At 41.1% G+C, this 19,848-nt stretch overlaps 1 protein-coding gene and 1 long non-coding RNA gene across 3 annotated transcripts in view; both read left to right on the forward strand.

Moving 5' to 3' along the window:
* Positions 1 to 14,116, forward strand: part of LOC116982061 (pantothenate kinase 2, mitochondrial-like) — a 33,132-nt gene extending 19,016 nt beyond the window's left edge. For both annotated transcript variants that reach the window (XM_033035360.1, XM_033035351.1), the window contains exons 3-7: positions 1,407 to 1,660; positions 5,474 to 5,650; positions 7,082 to 7,205; positions 10,971 to 11,096; positions 12,989 to 14,116. In XM_033035360.1, coding sequence (XP_032891251.1) covers positions 1,407 to 1,660; positions 5,474 to 5,650; positions 7,082 to 7,205; positions 10,971 to 11,096; positions 12,989 to 13,039 — 732 coding nt within the window. In that variant the 3' untranslated portion in view covers positions 13,040 to 14,116. The remainder of the gene's footprint in view (positions 1 to 1,406; positions 1,661 to 5,473; positions 5,651 to 7,081; positions 7,206 to 10,970; positions 11,097 to 12,988) is intronic.
* Positions 2,523 to 5,434, forward strand: LOC116982076. Its single transcript, XR_004414345.1, has 3 exons — positions 2,523 to 2,772; positions 3,014 to 4,208; positions 4,970 to 5,434. It is a non-coding gene; the product is annotated as an uncharacterized LOC116982076 (long non-coding RNA).
* Positions 14,117 to 19,848: the final 5,732 nt, after the last annotated feature.

Consider the following 19,848-nt stretch of genomic DNA (forward strand, 5'->3'; position numbering starts at 1 on the left):
ATGTTTGCTTGCAATGACTTGCTAGTTATGAGTTTTGTTATATTACTGTTTTTGTCATGAATGAACATGTTTACATTTGCAGGATGTCTGTTAAATAAGATTTGATTCTGATCTGTCCTCTCTTGTCCTCCATTCAATTATTTTCAAAAGTATATTAGATTTACTTGATTAGTTAAGGTATCAAAGGTTATGGGGAGAAGGCAGGAGAATGGGGTTTAGAGGGAAAGATTGATCAGCCATGATTGTGGAGTAAACACGATGAATTTGAAATAAATATTAACTTAGTTATGTAGTTTGAGCTGAAATAAAACGGAAAATATCTGCTTTCTTTGGATTTTTCTGTCCATTGTTGGAGTGAGGCCCAGCACAAATCGGAGGAACAGCACCTCATATTTCTCTTGGCTAGTTTACACCCAAGACGTATGAACATTGACTTCTCTAACTTCAGATAGCCCTTGCTTTCTCTCTCTCCACATCCTTCCCCTTTCCAGTTCTCCCACTAGTCTCACTGTCTCTGACAACATTCTACCTTTGTCCCGCCCCCTCCCCTGACATCAGTCTGAAGAAGGGTCTAGACCTGAAACATCTCTCCAAAGATGCTGCCTCACCTGCTGAGTTACTCCAGCATTTTATGTCTGCCTTCTTTGGATATGTATTTGACATTACAATATTTTGATTCCACTGAAGTCCGTGGAATAGCCAAGTAACTTAATTCAGAAGATTTTATTCTGCATATGATTTGTTCCATAACAATAAAAATGTAGTGTCCATTGGTTTGCTTATTGCAAATAAATATTTTTGACTGTTTTAAAATGGATACTGCTCCTAGTTGGAAGTTGTGTCTCCAATTAAGATTAACAACACTGACATTGACATAGAGTTGTGTTAACTAGAACGTTTTTCTTGGGTTCATTGTGGAAATATTCTAGCTAGTTCCAAGAACAGTTGCCTGCAGCCACGCGACGGATAACAAATCCATTCCTTGGGTCTCCTAAATGCTTGTTCATGTGTACCGGCTATATATTAGGCAGATGCTAGTAAACTGGGGCGGATCTGTAACTTTCACTTCTGAGCAGATGATACTTGCACTGGAGCAGGCAGGTGAGAAAGAACTAATTAATTTGAAATATGTTTTGAGTTTCTTTCCTTACTTGGCAGTAAGGTTTAATTTGAGAAGTCTTCAGTAGGCTTTCTGTTCCACGGGTGTAAATAGAAAATGTGTTTAGACTTGGTTATTTTTCTGGTAGATTTAGATGGTGACTGAGTTTGTTTATATTAGAACTTTGGAGAAAATGAAATATATAAATTTAACAATTTAAAATTGGATAATGAATGAAAAGCTTTGGTTGAATGCCTGCTATAACTGTTACTTAATATTGAATCTGGCTTTGTGTAAAACGTTATAGATTGCTAATCTGCAGCTTCGAAAACTGGATGAACTTGACTGCCTTATCCATGGAATGATGTATATCGACGCAATGGGCTTCAATGGATGTGCGGAGTGCTACTACTTTCAGCAGCCAACTGATCCAGAAAGATGTCAAAAAATGACATGTGCTTTGGATAATCCGTATCCATTATTACTGGTGAACATTGGATCAGGAGTCAGTATTCTTGCTGTTTACTCCAAGGATAATTACAAGCGGGTAACTGGTACCAGGTAAGCAGCAAATGAGACGGACATTTTTCAAAGGAGAAACATAAAGCCAAGCTTTAGTTTAATTGATTATCATGTGTACCACTTGGAAAAACATTTCCTTCTCTTGGTAATGTTATTTTTTGATGGACAACTTGAAATTGGCTGAATGATGAATACAGAATACAACTTAGTTAATGCAGAAACAATGAACTGCCCGTGCTAGTTTACCAAGGAATGACAAAATGCTGGAATAACTCCTAATCCCAGAGAACATGAATATGTGATTCTTGGGTTGGGTCCCTTTTTCATCAGTCTGAAGAAGGGCCCCATAATATCTATGTAATACTTGAGTTAATGCTTAGGCTGTTTCATGAGATGTTTAGAACTTGGTGCAGAAGAGGGGAAAGGGGGCTGTTAGTTGCTTTTGTCTACTGAATGAGGCGCTATGTAAAACAGCAGACAGCAAAGAAATTGCAGAGAGTTGTGGACGTAGCCCAGACCATCACGCAAGCCAATCCCTCTTCCATCGACTCCATGTACATGTCACGCTGTCTCAGCAAGGCCACCTTCATAAACAAGGGCGAGTCTCACCCCCGATACTCCCCCCTTTTCCCCTTTCCCTTCAGGTGAGGTTTGAAAACATATACCTCCAGATCAGGGTCAGTTTCTTCCCAGCTGATATCAGGCAACTGAACCATTCTACTGCCAACTGGAGAGCAGTACTGACCTACCATCTATCTCATTTGGACAATCTTTAATCTGACCTTACTGGACTTTATCTTGCACTAAACGTTATTCACTTTATTCTGTTTATCTGTTCACTGGACAGCTTGATTATAATCATGTATAGTCTTTTTGCTGATTGTATAGCACACAGCAGAAAAGCTTTTCACTGTGCCTCGATACACACGACAATAATAAATTAAACCAGAACCAGATTAAACTCCTTCTCCAAATTTAATCCTGTTAGTCTGCACGCAACTCAAGTCAGAATATGTTGAATAACATGTTGGGGCAATTGAGCTAATTCCCAGGACTCCAGCACAGGTTTGGATCCTGCAGAGCTAAACAGCCACATGCACCTTAGTCTCCTATCTCACATCAACCACAAGTGGTAAAGGTCACGTAATAAGGTTAGCCAAAAGGTAGACAAAATTGGTGGTGAAACTCAGCGGTTGTGGCAGCATCTATGGAGCGATGGAAATGAGGAAGGGTTTCGAATCTGAAGGAGTCTGAAGAAGGGTTTCAGCCTGAAACGTTGCCTATTCCTTTGCTCCATAGATGCTGCCTTACCTGCTGAGTTTCTCCAGCCATTTTTTTTCTTCTACCTTTGATTCTCCAGCATCTGCGGTTCCTTCTTGAACACGTAGTAAGGTTATCTAAATAACCGGTCAAACGTCATCATGGTGGTGCAGATGTATAGCTGAGGTTCAATTATCACTTGGATAAGAAATAACAAGGCTTCACACAAGGGCCATGCCTTTCAGGACATGATTAGTATGGTGTCTTGACACTGATCCAGTCCTTAATGATAGGGTCACCTTTTTCCTCCTGTATCCAACCATACACTCATTATAGCACCCAAATAATTTTTTGTAACATGTTGCCTCATGTTTCCTAAAACTTATCTTTAAACATTTATTGTAAATTTATATTGGGAGCAAATATGGTTTATACATAATATCACCATACATATAATGCTCAATTGATCATTTAAAGGAAAGATTTATGCTTAATTTTGCAGAAATCTATTTTTGGTTTTCATCCAAAAGATTACCAACGTTTAAATCCTTGAATTATTTGTGTAATCCTTGTGCAGTATTGTTTAATAGTGAAACAGTTTAATGTCAATTGCAGAAAATAGTTGTATTTAAAAAAAAAAAGTCAGATCAACAAATAATGAGTTGGTCTGTGCAGAAGGAATATCACAACTCCTTTTTCAAATCCCGATTCCATCTAACTATTCTGAAATTCTTGTGAAAGCATGATGATAAAACACAGTCCTAACCATCAAAATAACGGCAACTTCACTTATTTCTCTGGTAACTTTAATTTTAAGAAAAGCTGTTGCCATCACAATGAATTTTGATGCAGAAATCGTATTCGCAGGACAAACGCCAAAGACTTGAATGAACTATTGTCATGCCTTGTTCTCAACTTCCAGCCTGTGCACTATGCATTCCAAAAACAATGACAATTTGCAGCCTTTATCACGTGCCTCATTTTCATACGTTTTACACATCTTGCTCTTTCATCTTTAAGCAATCATTCAATAACTCCAATTTCTGTATACAAGATTATATAAATACACGTTTTCTCTTTCCCCAAAATGTTGCTAAATCGGTAGTACTTATAGTGAGTGGTCTTAGTGATCTATAGCCTTGATTTAGCAATACCAAAACTCCATTAAAAGGGGTTTGTAAATCATCTTGCTGTTAATCACTTCTGCTTTTATCTTGCTTCTGCACCTTCCTCCCGTCCACTACCACCATCCTCTGCATTCCACTTACTAAAAGTTGCCTTACCACCTCCCCCTGTTCCAGTGGAGTGGTATTCCTTTTGATAAGAGGTTCATAATAATAATAATAATACATTTTATTTATGGGCGCCTTTCAAGAGTCTCAAGGACACCTTACAAAAATTTAGCAAGTAGAGGAAAAACATGTAAGCGGAATGAAATAAATAGTAGAGACATGACTAGTACACAAATTAAAGACAGAATTCAATTCAAAACACAATATGAGGCAATTCAAGCACAGATTAAAAGGGAGGGGGACGTGGGGCTAAGGATAGGCAGAGGTGAAGAGATGGGTCTTGAGGCGGGACTGGAAGATGGTGAGGGACACGGAATTGCGGATCAGTTGGGGGAGGGAGTTCCAGAGCCTGGGAGCTGCCCTGGAGAAGGCTCTGTCCCCAAAACTGCGGAGGTTGGATTTGTGGATGGAGAGGAGACCGGCTGATGTGGATCTGAGGGACCGTGAGGGTTGGTAGGGGGAGAGGAGGTCAGTGAGATATGGGGGGGGGGGCAGATGGTGGAGGGCTTTGTAGGTGAGCACCAGGATTTTGTAGGTGATCCGGTGGGAGATGGGAAGCCAGTGAAGTTGTTTGAGGACTGGAGTGATGTGATGCCAGGATTTGGTGTGGGTGATGAGTCGGGCGGCTGCGTTCTGGACCAGTTGGAGTCGGTTGATGTAGGTGGAGCTGATGCCAAGGAGAAGTGAGTTGCAGTAGTCCAGTCGGGAGGAGATGAAGGCATGGATGAGTCTTTCAGCAGCGGGAGGTGTGAGAGAGGGTCTGATTTTGGCGATGTTGCGGAGGTGAAAGAAGGAGGTTCATGGCCTGCTTATTAGAATTTGGGAATTCTGCAGAGTTGCCAATTGTTTTATAACACTCCTGTGACAAGGCTTGGGCCACTTTATTGCACCAAAGTTGCTGCCTGTTAAGTCGAGCCAACTGTCTAATGCAAAAGCAGCCAGAGGGTTGCTGCTTGTGTTAACAACGAAAGCATTGACAGTAGTACCTCAAAATTACACATAAGCATTGGAATACAATACATGGAAACTTGATGTGCTTTGCGATGCTCTTCATAGTTATATCTTGTTGTAAAATTCAAGGAACATTTTCTGTTTCCTGATCTGCAAAAGGCGGTTAATGTTTCTAATTCGTTTGCAGATAATTACTGTTTGTACTTTCAACGCAAATTATGCCACTAGGTGGTGCAAGTGACACAGCATAGTCGAATGCATTATTTTAAAGAAACTATTTTACTTTAAACTTGTCCACATGTATAGTTTGTAAAATTGCCCATAATGACGTGTGAAAATTTACTTTCAGTCTTGGAGGTGGCACCTTCCTTGGGCTTTGCTGCTTGCTGACTGGCTGTTCAACCTTTGAAGAAGCCCTTGAAATGGCATCACTTGGGGAGAGTACAAAGGTGGATAAGTTAGTAAGGGATATCTATGGTGGAGACTATGACAGGTTTGGACTTCCTGGCTGGGCTGTGGCGTCCAGGTGAGAGCATTATTACTTGTTTTTATTTCTTAACCTTTGCAGACTGAAGTGGTATATTTTAAAAAGACAAATCTAGTTTATTGACAAGAACATTTTTGCAATTTAAATTACCTGCTTCACTGAAGCATTTTAGAACTACGTGCATATTTTCAGCAGATTGCACGACAAACGCACATTTAACTAAAAGCTTAAAATTAAAAATTGAGATCCTATTGCTCATGGTTTTTTTGCCTGGAATATTTTGCTTGCAATTAGAATGAGCAAAATGTATGCCTTGAGACAAATTCAGTGTCGAAAACTTAGCTCTAAAATATGAACGAGCTGGATGTCGCTTAATTGTTTTGCTCTAATTTGAACACTCTTGTTATTGTGCACCCTGGCTAAGTACAATTCTTTAAACTGAGGTAGTACATAATAAAATGACATTTGACCATGGTAGGCATCCCAGCTCAAACTGATTCTGGTGTGCAACATCCATCATGGGGTTACTAGATATCAAGGATGCAAAAACAATATTTGCAGGTTAGGAACAAGTACAAATCCAAAGGACTCTTAATGATTTCCATCTGCATTGTAATAATTGTAACAGTTTCTGATTTACTACTAGGTGCACACTAATCCCTCAAGAAATGATCAGATAGTATAGGGAAAGATGCAATAGCCATCAAGGTATTTAGTGAAATTTCAAATTTGATTCAATAGTATTTTATTGTCACATGCATGGAGGTGCAATGAAACGCTTTTTGCATACAATTCAGTAAAGGTATTGTCATACATAAGCACATTTAAGATTCAGTTCATGTACAGGAATAGTACACTGAGTCCATATACAAGAGTCGCCAGGTTTGGTACCATTTTCAAGTCTTAAGTTGTTGTAAGTGCAGAGTTCTTAAACTGGCCATAAAGACCCACTGTTGTGGCGGCATTGCAGAGGAAGCCATTGATATCCTCCACCATTGCTGCATCGTTGCATGCTGCTGCAGATTGTGTCCAGTCCACGGAATTCCCCTGTGGTCAGCATTTGTGCCAGCCTGGTACCATTGGCAGAAGAGGCCATGCTGAGCACTTTCTTCAGCGGTGGCTGTAGCTTGGGGAATTTCCCTGTCTCCTGCCAGTGGACAGGGCGAGTGCACTCAGTCACTGCACATCTGATGGCAGGATGGTTGCCTTCTGGCTGATCCAATGCAGCTGAGGCCAAGGTTTCTTCGGGAAACTTGGGAAGAGAACATACATTAATACTAGTCATCTATTATGTTTTAAATACAAAAAATGCTTATCCAAGAGTTGACTGCAATTTGTAGTGATTTATAACAATTAGACTTAAAATTCACTCATTTTGCTAAGGACTGAGTGCAGAAATGAAGAATCAATTTTGTCTTGCCAAAACTTGCAGTATATGCATGATGGATAACCTTTGTTTCCCTACTCCAGTTTTGGGAATATGATGAGCAAAGAAAAACGGGAAGCAGTGAGCAAAGAAGATTTGGCCAGAGCAACTTTGGTCACCATCACTAACAACATTGGTTCCATAGCCAGGATGTGTGCACTGAATGAGGTTGGAAGAATGCTTTAAAACCCCTTTGTATGTAATCTGAAATAATTAGCATAAATTTGGTTTATGTGCAGTCATTGAGTAAATCTGGCTCGCATCAAGGAAATGCTTGTTTGTCAGTTGAAAATCTACAATGCAGACTTAAAACTGAAGGAAATATTTTTAAGATAGTGCAATGCTAGTTATGTAGAGAATATTTTAAATTCTTAAATCATTAAGCAGACGCCAATGGTTCAGTTTGCTCACAGTTCTGTCTTATTTGAAGAATTTCTATCTAATAGGAAGGAATTGTTGCTTTGTGTTTTCAGCTTCTTTACAGTGCTGCCTTGTAGCATCCAAATCAAGCAGCATTGTACAGGGCTATGAAAGCACCAAGACCTGTACTTCATGTGTGAATGTTCTAACAGCCATCTGGGTAGAAATGCCAATATTTATGTTGAGAAATGAATGTAATAACAAATAATGATCTAAATGTAATAATTAAATATTCATGGTTGGACTATAAAATGACTGTACCCTAGTATATTGAAGACCTTCTTAACCACTAAGAGTTCACTCTTAAAGACTTCCTTCCATGTACAACATCTGGTTGCTCTTCATCCATCTGACAGACCCAGGGTGATAACTGAGTGTGCTGAAGTGAGGGGTTTGGAAATGCTGCCTTGTCACAATGTTTTTTTTTTAACCTAAGCATTACCTGAGATAAACTATTATCTGCTCACTTCAACCCTCAATTATTCCCATTAATATTTGAACAGCCACACGTTTCTCAACCACCTTCATAACTCTGTCTTGACATTCAGGAAACTTTTTATAACTTCCAGTATGCATGCTTTACTAATGCTTTGACATCAATATTACTATACTCTAATGTATATTTTGTTTTGCCTGTTTTGCAGGTTTGGTCTAGTGACCATATCTTTGATTTTATTGATGACTATGATTGGATTTCTAAATTTCTTAGTGCATTTTACTCGTAATTTTCAGCAATTCCTTCCATGCTATAGACCCTTGCTGTACCCTATAGAACCATCTTTGTACAGATATGACTAATATAATGCAAAATCATTTGTATAGACTTGCAACAGTAAGATCTTTTACCTATGTTTCCCTCAAAACAGTCATTGTACACCTTCCGCTGTTTCAGTCAGCTCCATGTTTTATCAAGTACATCTATTGCATTCAGCAACATTCCATGTAAAACTACTTGGTATACCAATAACATAGTCAGCCATTCGTAACTCATGTCAACTTGCTGGTAATTCCTATCTTTAGACTTTAGTGATACAGAGTGGAAATAGGCCCTTTGGCCCACCAAGCATGTGCCGACCAGCAATCACCCCGTACACTAACACTATCCCACACACTCGGGAAGATTTACAATTTCACCGAGGCCAAATAACCTACAAGCTTGCACACCGTTGGAGTGTGGTCACAGGGAGAACATACAAACTCATTATGGACAGCACCCATAGTCTAGATTTAATTTTGGTCACTGGTGCTGTAAGACAGCAACCCTACTACTGTGCCACTATGCCACACTCGCCCTGATCCAAAACAGTAAGGGTCCTGTGCAAAACAAAGCTGCCATGCAGTAATGGTTTGAGGAGATAGGTTAAGGTCCAGAAAAAGCCATGTACAGGAACTGGCTGAACAGACTAACAGCTGGCAAAGCTGCTTTACCTAGTTTTACTAGCAACAAAATTGGTCAAGGGGCATTGAATCTTCCTGCTGTTCTGGAAAAACAAAGTATTAACGGATCTTTTAAATAAAGTGATTAACGATTAACAGACATCTTTCCAGTTTAGTTCTAAACTGAATATAAAAGGTTCTCTGTCCAACGTTGTAAATTTGCCTTTTTGTGCCCTTCTCACTCTAATTCCATACCTTCCTATTTTGTGATGTGAATTTAAAGGTTTGTGGCATTGGGTGGGTTTGAAGAGCAGCAAAGATTATTCAACCATGACTAAATATAACCCAGGGCACCAGAATTTCTGCTGCATATTTTATCTCTTTTGAAGAATTCAAATGGTCCTGTCACTGCATTCACTGTGGTAGTATGCATACATATTCTGCATTGCAAATGTAAAGATGCTTAAAATAGTCTGGTCCCGATTGTACTGAAGCTGTATGATTATGTGTCAATAATGAATCACTTCTTTGATTTTTGTTTTGTGTATTGTGTTGATCTATTTGTGATTACTTCTGAAGTCTGCATTTGTTTTGCACTTGTCCTCCTGTGTAATATGGAGTTTTTAAAAGCTATTCATTTAAGATCCCATTTTAATGTTCTGCCCTGGTAAATTATTTAAGACCTTTGTATGTTAAATATATTATCAAACATGGTAAGCTGCTTGCTGATGAGCAGATATTACACCACTAATTTATTCATATTTTGCCGATTAACCTTTAGCAGATGACATGAGTAAAGTTGTGGTGAACTTGTAAACTCCTGCAAATGACTGAAAAGCAGTTCTGCATTTAATTTACACTTGTTTGAACTTCATGAGTGTCATTGTGCATTAGCTTGGTTACATTTTAAATTGGAGTAACTACAGAAGCCTTTACCTTGACCCATTATTTGCTGGGTCAAATAATGGCCTTGCACAAGTATATTTTGTTTTTATATAAACTTATCTTATTTCAGGTACCGTATTTCCCGGCAATGAAGACGCTATTTTTTACCCTAAAATAAGGCTCGAAAATTTACCTGCGTCTTGGAGGCCCAAGGCTAGATTGTTAGCCAAGAAAGATAGACTTGGGCTAAATTGCTTTTAAAACATGGGGGGCGGGACACAATGAGGCCCAACACGGGGGTCGACAACCTATGGCCCAGATCTGGCCCGTAACCTGGCTCTTTTGTGTGACCTATCCTTTCATAGTCATAGTCATATATGATGGAAATGTGCCCCTTGGGGGTCAAATTTATTCTGTCAACCAAAATGGCCCCATCTATGCTAGTCCCACTTCTCTGGGTTGGGCCCATATTCCCCCCCCCCAAAAACCTTGGCTACCTGTCAAAATGTATTTTAAATATTCTTACGGTACCTATCTTAACTTCCTCTTTTGGCAGCTCCTCCCACCATCCTTTGTGGAAAATTTGCTCCTCTGATTCCTATTACATTTATTCCCGCTTGCTTTATATTTCTGCCTTCTAGTCTTTGAATTCCCCATCCTGCAAAAATTCTCTGTGTCAGCCCTATCTCAGTCCTTCATGATTTTGTACACCTCTAAAGATCACCCCTCAGCCTCTTGCACCCAAGGAATAAAGTCCTAGCCTGCCCATCCTCTCCCTACAGGCCAGGCCTTTGAGTTTTCCCTGTGACCACATGGGTTTTCTCTGGGTGCTGCAGTTTCCTCAAACACTCCGAAGACTTAATGGTTTGTAGGTTTATTGGCTTCGGTAAAGATTGTAAATTGTCCCTCGTGTGTAGGCTAGTGCTGGTCGGCGCGACTCGGGCCGAAGGGCCTGTTTCTGCCCTGTATTTCTAAATTAAACTAAACTTCCACCAATGTGCTTCAGTGACAAATTTGGTAATCTGCCCTTCAGTAGATTGCATACCAATGATAAAATAAACTTCTAAACATTTGTAGAATAAATGGGCATTTTTTTACAAATCAGCTCCTGAAGGTTATAATTCAGTTTTGTAATACTGGTGGCATGCCCTTGTATCATAGCGAGTTAAATTGCATATTTCACTTTGAATAACTTGAGATTTTATTGCAGTTATTTCTCTATGCCTAAGATTTTTATATTTTCCTGTTTAGAATATTAACAGAGTGGTGTTTGTTGGTAACTTCCTGAGGATAAATACTTTATCCATGAAGCTATTAGCCTATGCCTTGGATTATTGGTCAAAGGGACAATTGAAGGGATTTTTCATGGAACATGAGGTGAGTGCTTTCAGAATGCGTATGTGGAATATTTTGTAAGAAACTGTTTGTGTATGTTGCTGTTTTTGGTATTGGTAGTAATTCAACGCACTGTGATAAATCACATGGCAAGATGCATGCCTAAAGGCCCTGTCCCACTTCCGTGTCCTTGGCACGCAAATTACGCGACCTCGTGGTCGCGTTGAGGCGCACGGGCATCGTGTGGCCGCGCGGGACCGGTCCCACTTAGAAGCGGGGAGAGGTATGTAGTTGTGCGCGACATCGCGCGCAGCTCTGAAATTATTGTAGCGAACAAAATCTTTGCGCGCCAACGGCCTGTCGTGTAACTGATGGCCAAAGTGGGACAGGCCCAAGACCCTGGCGCGACGCAATGTCTCACCTTCACAGCAGCAGAAGCAGGCAAACAATCGTCGAACTCAGCCTGGGGCTCACGGCTGTTGCGGTCCGGATCTGCCCCCACTTCTACTCCCAGAGCGGGGCTAAAAAATTGAAGATAGACACAAAATGCTGGAGTAACTCAGCGGGACCGGCAGCATCTCTGGAGAGAAGCAATGGGTGACGTTTCGGGTCAAGACCCTTCTTTCAGACTGAAGAAGAGTCTCGACACAAAACATCATCCATTCCTTCACTCCAGAGATGCTGCCAGTCCCGCTGAGTTACTCCAGCATTTTACGTCCATCTTCAAACGACGTCATGTGCTCCAGACGGCTGTGCGGTCGAATAAAGTCGCGCGTGGCCTTCGCGGGACCGTTGCGCCTCAATGGAACCACGAGGTCACGTAATTAGCGTGCCAAGGACACGCAAGTGGGACAGGCACTTAATGCTCATCCCAACAAAGTTTCACAACTCTAGTTTTAAATGTCCTGTATGATGTACTCCGATTCAGAAGTTTTTGCATGAAGAAGCTAATTCCTCACAAATGTAAATAGTAATATTCAAGAATTAAATAAAATGGCACTATACCAATGATAAAAAAACAATGCTTTTTTTTTCTCGTGGCATTCATGGCTTGGCAAAGCTAATTGCAGCTTAGCTTGGTTGGTGGTGCTGATATTTGATTTTGAGTATGCGCACTAGGGGAGCGGTGCTGCAATAAAACAAATTTTCACAAGGAAATTTCTGTAACTTCATTTGAAGAACAGGGTTTTGCGTTGTGTTTTCTACTTGACCACCAACGTCCTTCAAACCGATTGGTTGTCTCGTTTTTAGTATGCCATTTGTTGCTAATTCTAATTGACTGTAAAGCACTTCTTCAGAAGAAGTAGTATTTGCAACCACCTATCTGGCATGCATCTGTGTTCCGAAACTCCCAGGTGATGATCCTTCCCTCATTGGTGACTTCACTGTTAAGACCTGCCATCTTATTGATAGATGGCATACCTTAAAATCTAAGAGACACAAATTCTGGAGTAACTCGGTGGGTCAGGCAGCATCTCTGGAGCAAATGGATAGGTGGTGTTTTTGGCCGGGACCCTTCTTGAGACAGACTCCCACAGTTATCTGGACCACACTTCTTCCCAACCTGTCTCTTGGAAAGATACTATCCTCTACTTTCAATTCCTCTGCCTGCTGTATCTGCCCCCAAGTTGAGGTTTTCCATGTACGGATATCTGAGATGTCTTTCGTATACGTGGTTTTAACCCCCTCATGTCATACACGTGTCTCCTCTGTGTCCCTTAGTACTGCTCTCGCTTTCCCCTTCTCCCAGACGCCACAAGGACAGTGTTCCCCTGGTCCTTTTCACCCCACCAGCCTCTGCAGCCAACACATCATCCTCCCCCATTTTTTTTTTAGAAACCTGTTCAATGATTTTTGTTGTCTTATTTTGACATGGAAAAAATGCTTGTTTAATTTGCTGTTTCATGCTCTAACACCATTTTTTTTAATTGTAGGGTTACTTTGGAGCTGTGGGAGCTTTACTCGAGCTTTTTAACTCTGTTTGAAACTCCATCAAATCTCTGGACTGTGGTTCCTTAATGAGGGTGCTGTGGAAGAGAAGACAGAAACAAGAAAAAGTTCAATACAAGTTGTGACCTAATTAGATACCTTGAACTCTTATTTATGGGGATGTTTGGGGGCAGAGGAAAGGGAATGGTCTGTTTTTAATCCATACTTAAAGCACCTTTTAATAAAATTGTCTATAAACATCTGCACTTTTATATTTATTTCAGCTAAAGTTAGGAAAGAATTGAGAGCTATATTTTGTTTGTATCTTGCATTTTTTCTATTCTTCTATGGCACCTCTTTAGAGAATTATTTTTCTAAACTGGAAATGGCAATTTATTAAAGGAGGGACACAGATACATTTCAACTTTGCTTGGAAGGGGATGAGGGGAGCATCTTTTGAACCTTGATCTAGTTAACTATTAAATTTCACAATCCTTTTGAATTTTAAATTTCACTGTCTTTGTATAGTTTATAATGTATGGTAACTTAAAGTATTGTTTATAACTGTAGTGAAATATAAAAATAGTTATCTACTTGGTATCATGCTAATTTTCTGCTTTTTTTTTTTTTGGATCTAAGATATCCCGATTCCAGCTAGTGAAATATTAAGAGCTGGGAAATTTTGAGTTTCATTGTGCTTGCATTCAATCCTATATCAATTTTCTTTATGTAGCATTGACTGGTAATTTCCTTTTGACTCTCTGCTGCTTAACCATGTATTAATTACAATGGTACATGTTGAATGAACATGTGTAGAGGCATGGTAGACTGGTTCTCTGCCCAAGTGATTGAAGCAGCCATGGACTGACCAGCATCAAATGCTTATAACAGTTTCAGATTTGAGCTGTTACAAACGGCTCAACTTCCATATTGAAGGTTTGAGCGACTGAAGACCTCTTGATTAAGTTATTCTATTTTAATTCTTTCCACATGTCCACTTTATTCTCAATAATCTGGTTATTCTGCAAAGAGTAAATTGAGTCAGATATTTAATGTGTGTATTGAAACAAGTTTTTCACTTTCTCTATTTATTTGTATTGCACATGTAAAAATAAAAACGTTTCCTAAAGGAGCTATTGAATAGTGAGTTTTTAAATTGCATGTGGTGGCAACTTTGATCTTTTGTGGTTAGTAAATACTATGATGATCAGACATTGGATTATTTTAAAATAAAAATTCAAATTAGAATTTTCTGAGCTTCGTTGTTGCGACATGGGATGCATCTTAAATGAGCCAGAAGATGGTGTGAATCGATCCTTGGCCAAGAGAAGGAGTGGTGTATTCAGCAGATCTTTAATGATTTAATATAGAGCAATGCAGCCCAGGAACAAGCCCTTCAGTCCTCGATGCTTGTGCTGTATTGAATATGCCTGCACGTGATCCATTCATGTGCAATAACCTCTTGAATGCCATTCTATCATCGGCTTCCACCACTACCCATGGAAGTGTTCTAAAGTCTTTTCCACCCTGGAAAAAGGTTCAGACTGTCAATGCTATCTGTGCCCCCGCCGTAATGTTATACAGTGCCCTCCATAATGTTTGGGAGAAACGGAGCTGGTCCTTACCCTCAATAACTTCACGTTTGACTCCTCCCATTTCCTCCAAATACAAGGCGTAGCTATGGGCACACGCATGGGCCCCAGCTACGCCTGCCTCTTTGTCGGTTACGCCGAACAATCCTTGTTCAATACGTACCAGGGCCCCATCCCCGACCTCTACCTCCGTTACATTGACGACTGCTTTGGTGCCACCTCCTGCACCCGCACACAACTGACTGACTTCATCCACTTCACCACTAACTTCCATCTGGCACTCAAATACACCTGGACCATTTCCGACACTTCCCTACCATTCCTTGACCTCACTATCTCCATTGCAGGTGATAGACTTCTGACCGACATCCACTATAAACCCACTGACTCCCATGGCTATCTGGACTACACTTCTTCCCACCCTGCTTCCTGTAAGGACTCCATCCCCTACTCCCAATTCCTCCGTCTACGCCGCATCTGCTCCCAGGATGAGGCGTTCCACACCAGGGCATCTGAAATGTCCTCATTCTTCAGGGAACGGGGGTTCCCCTCCTCCACCATAGATGAGGCTCTTCCCAGGGTCTCTTCCATACCCCGCAACACTGCTCTCTCTCCCCATCCCCGCACTCGCAACAAGGGCAGAGTCCCCCTAGTCCTCACCTTTCACCCCACCAGCCGTCACAACAAGTAATCCTCTGTCAGTTTCGCCACCTCCAACGTGACCCCACCACTCGCCACATCTTCCCATCTCCTCCCATATCTGCCTTCCACAAAGACCGCTCCCTCCATAACTCCATTGTCAATTCTTCCCTTCCCTCCCGTACCACCCCCTCCCCGGGCACTTTCCCTTGCAACCGCAAGAGATGCAACACTTGTCCCTTTACCTCCCCCCCTCGACTCCATCCAAGGACCCAAGCAGTCGTTCCAGGTGCGACAGAGATTCACCTGCACCTCCTCCAACCTCGTCTATTGCATCCGCTGCTCTAGATGTCAGCAGATCTATATCGGTGTGACCAAGCGGAGGTTGGGCGATCGTTTCGCTGAACACCTCCGCTCGGTCCGCAATAACCAACCTGACCTCCCGGTGGCTCAGCACTTCAACTCCCCCTCCCACTCCATATCCGACCTCTCTGTCCTGGGTCTCCTCCATGGCCAGAGCGAGCAACACCGGAAATTGGAGGAACAGCACCTCATATTCCGCTTGGGGAGTCTGCATCCTGGGGGCATGAACATTGAATTCTCCCATTTTTGTTAGTCCTTGCTGTCTCCTCCCATCCCTCAGCCTTCGGGCTCCTCCTTTTTCCTTCTCCCCACCCCCGATCAGTCTGAAGAAGGGTTTCGGCCCGAAACGTTGCCCATTTCCTTCGCTCCATAGATGCTGCTGCACCCGCTGAGTTTCTCCAGCATTTTTGTGTACCTTCGATTTTCCAGCATTTGCAGTTCCTTCTTAAACACATAATTTATTTATTTGCCTCTGTACTCTTCCCCAGTCTTTCCCTCTCTGATACAGGAGTTTTAGTTTAGAGATGCAGCAAGGAAACAGGCCCTTCGTTCCACGCTGACCATTTATCACCTATGCTGACTAGTTCTATGTTGTCTCACTTTCTCATTCATTCTCTGTATGTTGGGGTCAATTTTATAGAGGCCAATTAACCTACAAACTAACACATCTTTGGTATATGAGAGGAAACCGGAGCACTCGGCGGAAGCCGACGAGGTCACAGGGAGAATACATAAACTCCACACAGATAGCACCCGAGGTCAGGATCAAACCCGGGTCCTGCTGCTCTGAGGTATCAATCAATTTGGTGAATCATTCATTGCACTTTCTGATAATTAGGTAAAGATCCAAGGAACAATATCTTAGTGGTTTGGATGCTCAGTATCTACTCCATTCAATCATGGCTGATCTATCTTTCTCAACCCTATTCTGCATTCTCCCCATAACCCCCTGTGCCCATTGTGAACATCTCGTTTGGTTCGTAAATAGATATTTACACACTATTCTGGCCTGCTGCCACATTACATATCAGTTTATGCATTTAAGTGACTTATGGTAGCTTCAATATATTTTTCCTTTAATTCAAAACTACATTCTTACCATAATTTCCCCAGGATGGAAATGTCAAAGACTGGAGAGTACTATTTTAAGTTGAAGGGTAAAGTTTAAAGAAGATGTTTGGGGGAAGTTGTTATTTACAGTGGCGGGTGCTGGTGGTGTTGCCAGGACTGGTGGTGGGGATAGAGACAATAGTGGCGTTTCAGAGCCTTTTAGATAGGCACATGGATATGGAGGGATTTGGTTCATGTGCAGCTTAGTTTTACTTTACATCACGTTCAGCATGGACAGTGTAGGGCGAAGGGCCTGTAACTGTTCTATGTTTTATATTAACATCATGAGATTGGGTCAATGCTAAATATTCTCTGCCACAAAAGGTAGTTGAGGCCAGTTCATTGGCTATATTTAAGAGGGAGTTAGATGTGGCCCTTGTGGCTAAAGGGATCAGGGGGTATGGAGAGAAGGCAGGTACAGGATACTGAGTTGGATGATCAGCCATGATCAAATTGAATGGCGGTGCAGGCTCGAAGGGCCGAATGGCCTACTCCTGCACCTATTTTCTATGTTTCTATTAAGAAATAACAAAAATACACACTGTACTGCCACAAAGTGGAGCTAACACTGGGTGCATTACTAATATGCACACGGGAGTATAGGGATGGAGAAATTGGGAGTTATTATGTTGATTTCTGAACAAGTCATTTTTATTTGGGGATAAATGGCAAATTCTTTTATCTACTTAAGATCACTGACAAATTACAAATAGGTTAAAACAGGGATCAGAAACCTCGATTTTTCAGGGCAATGAAAGCTTGTGATCCCAAATTAATTAAAACTTGGGATACTCTCTTTTATTTTGGGTATACAATGACTGTAAACTTAATCTTAATTTGTTTGGCAGCATAAGTGAATGCACAGTTAATATGATTAGGACCCTCAGTTTATTCAAAAAGCCCCTTTGTTGTTTCATGGCATCTTTTCTAAGGTTGCATTGTTAATTTTGTCAATTCAATTTCAATGATCTTAATGATAATTCTTGACAGCAAAATAAATAATCAAGTGGACTGTCTTAAGTTCCCCCATAAAAAAAAAAAAAGAAAAATCTCACTCTAAAATAAATAAAAATTACCTATGTGTCTTTAATTATAAAGTTGTGTTGTTGAGCTTGGTGAATATTTCCCTACTATTGATGCATGGCATGCTAACTTGTAGATTCCTAGCTTATGTGTACGACCATAAGACATTGGAGCAGATTTATGCCATTTGGCCCGTTGAATCTGCTCTCATTCGATCATGCCTGATCTATTTTTCCCTCTCAACCCCATTTTTCTGCCTTCCAGTAACCTTTGATGTCCTTACTAGCCAAAAACCTATCAATCCCCCTGCAGCCTGAAGGGGCTCGACTCAAAACATCACCTATCCATGTTCTCCAGAGAAGCTGCCTGACCTGTTGACTTACTCCAATACTTAAACCAGCATATAAACCATCTTTAGTTCCATATCTTACTAACAAAGACACTTTCAATCCAACACCTTTCCCATATCTACCTTCTGAAATGAATTCTGCATTGTTCAAGAATCTTTCTGTCTATTCATTACATTTACATATGAGCTTAAGCTTTTTTTTAAATACCTATTTGTTGGGAATGTTTCTTGCTACCATTTAGTTTGGCCTAGAGCTATGGGAAAGCTAGTGATTATTATTTAAATACGCTGATCTGTAAATTGATACTTCAAACAGTTCAATTACTTGTGAATATGATTTTGACATCCTGATTGACTCTTAAATCCTAACTTTGGAAGCCGGATACTAAAAATGTGCAGCATGCATGAAATTTTAAAAATTACAGGCTTTTCTCCAGATGTCGTGTTTCACATTATAACAATCTCTTGGTTTGATCAAAGTTTGAGTGACGGGGTAGAAACAACATAAAAGCGTTATTTAATTGAATAATCAGAAGTCTGCTGGTGATTTGTGCAAAATACTGGAACAGACGTTTGCCAAACATCTTGAATTCTTTATTGTACAATGTGAGCCTTGTGCCAGTTAAAATAACAGCTGGACATCACTCATCTGGTCTTAGGATGCCCCGAGCATTTTAACCCAGTGGCGTATTTGACCCAGAGATGAGCGTTGGCATCACCATGTCACCAATGCCATGCCCGCTTTGTAACATGACCCTCTGAATGTTTTCATCCACTGTTATGCTGGAAAGGGTGCAGAAAAGATTTACTAGGAAATTGCCAGGATTCAAGGGGCTGAGCTATAGGGAGAGTTTGAGCAGGATAGAACATGAGAGAATTAGATCGGGTGAATGCACACAGGGTAGGGGATTCGAGAGCCAGAGGACATGGGTTTAAGGTGAGGGGGGGAAAGATTTAATAGGAGCCCGTGGCGTAATGTTTCCACGCAGAGGGTGGTGGGTGTATGGAATGAGCTGCCGGAGGAGGTACGTTAGTTGAGGCAGGTTACGTCGCAACGTTTAGGAAATATTTGGAAAGGTACATGGATATGACAGGTTTAGAGGGATATGAGCTAAAAGCAGACAGGTGGGACTAATGTAGATGGGACATGTTAGTCGATATGGGCAAGTTGGACCCAAGGGCCTGTTTCCATCTTATAAGACTGTGACTGAAGAAGATTTCAATGGGAAGCTTAAATCACTATTCTCATGGAACATAGAACAGTACAGCACAGGGACAGCCCCTTCTGTCCACAATGTCCATGCCCAACATGCCAAGTTAAACCAATCTTCCCTGCCTGCACATGATTCATATCCCCTGCATATCCTTGTTCCTGTCTAAAAGCCTCTTAAACATCACTATCATATCAGTCTCCCACTGCCAACCCGGTAGTGCACTTGGGAAGTCAAACAAAAGTAGCAACCACCAAACATGGTTAAGGTGAGAGGGGATGTGCAAGGTGACTTTTACACAGAGGGGGGTGAGTGCCTGGAATGCATTGCCAGATAAAAGAGCGATATTTAAGAAGCTTTTTGATAGGCACATGGATATGGAGGGATATGTATTATGTCCAGGTAGATAAGAGATGTAGACAAGGGCGTGTTTCCACACTTTAAGACTCTAGAAGATTTCAATAGTAAGCTTAAATCACTTTTCTCATGGAACATAGAACAGTACGGCACTCCATTCATGAGTCCACAATGTCCATGCCGACATTGTCTTGGCATTGTGTTCGGCACAGATATTGTGG

This window comes from Amblyraja radiata, chromosome 1 (genome assembly GCF_010909765.2).
Source record: "Amblyraja radiata isolate CabotCenter1 chromosome 1, sAmbRad1.1.pri, whole genome shotgun sequence".
NCBI classification, from domain to species: domain Eukaryota; kingdom Metazoa; phylum Chordata; class Chondrichthyes; order Rajiformes; family Rajidae; genus Amblyraja; species Amblyraja radiata.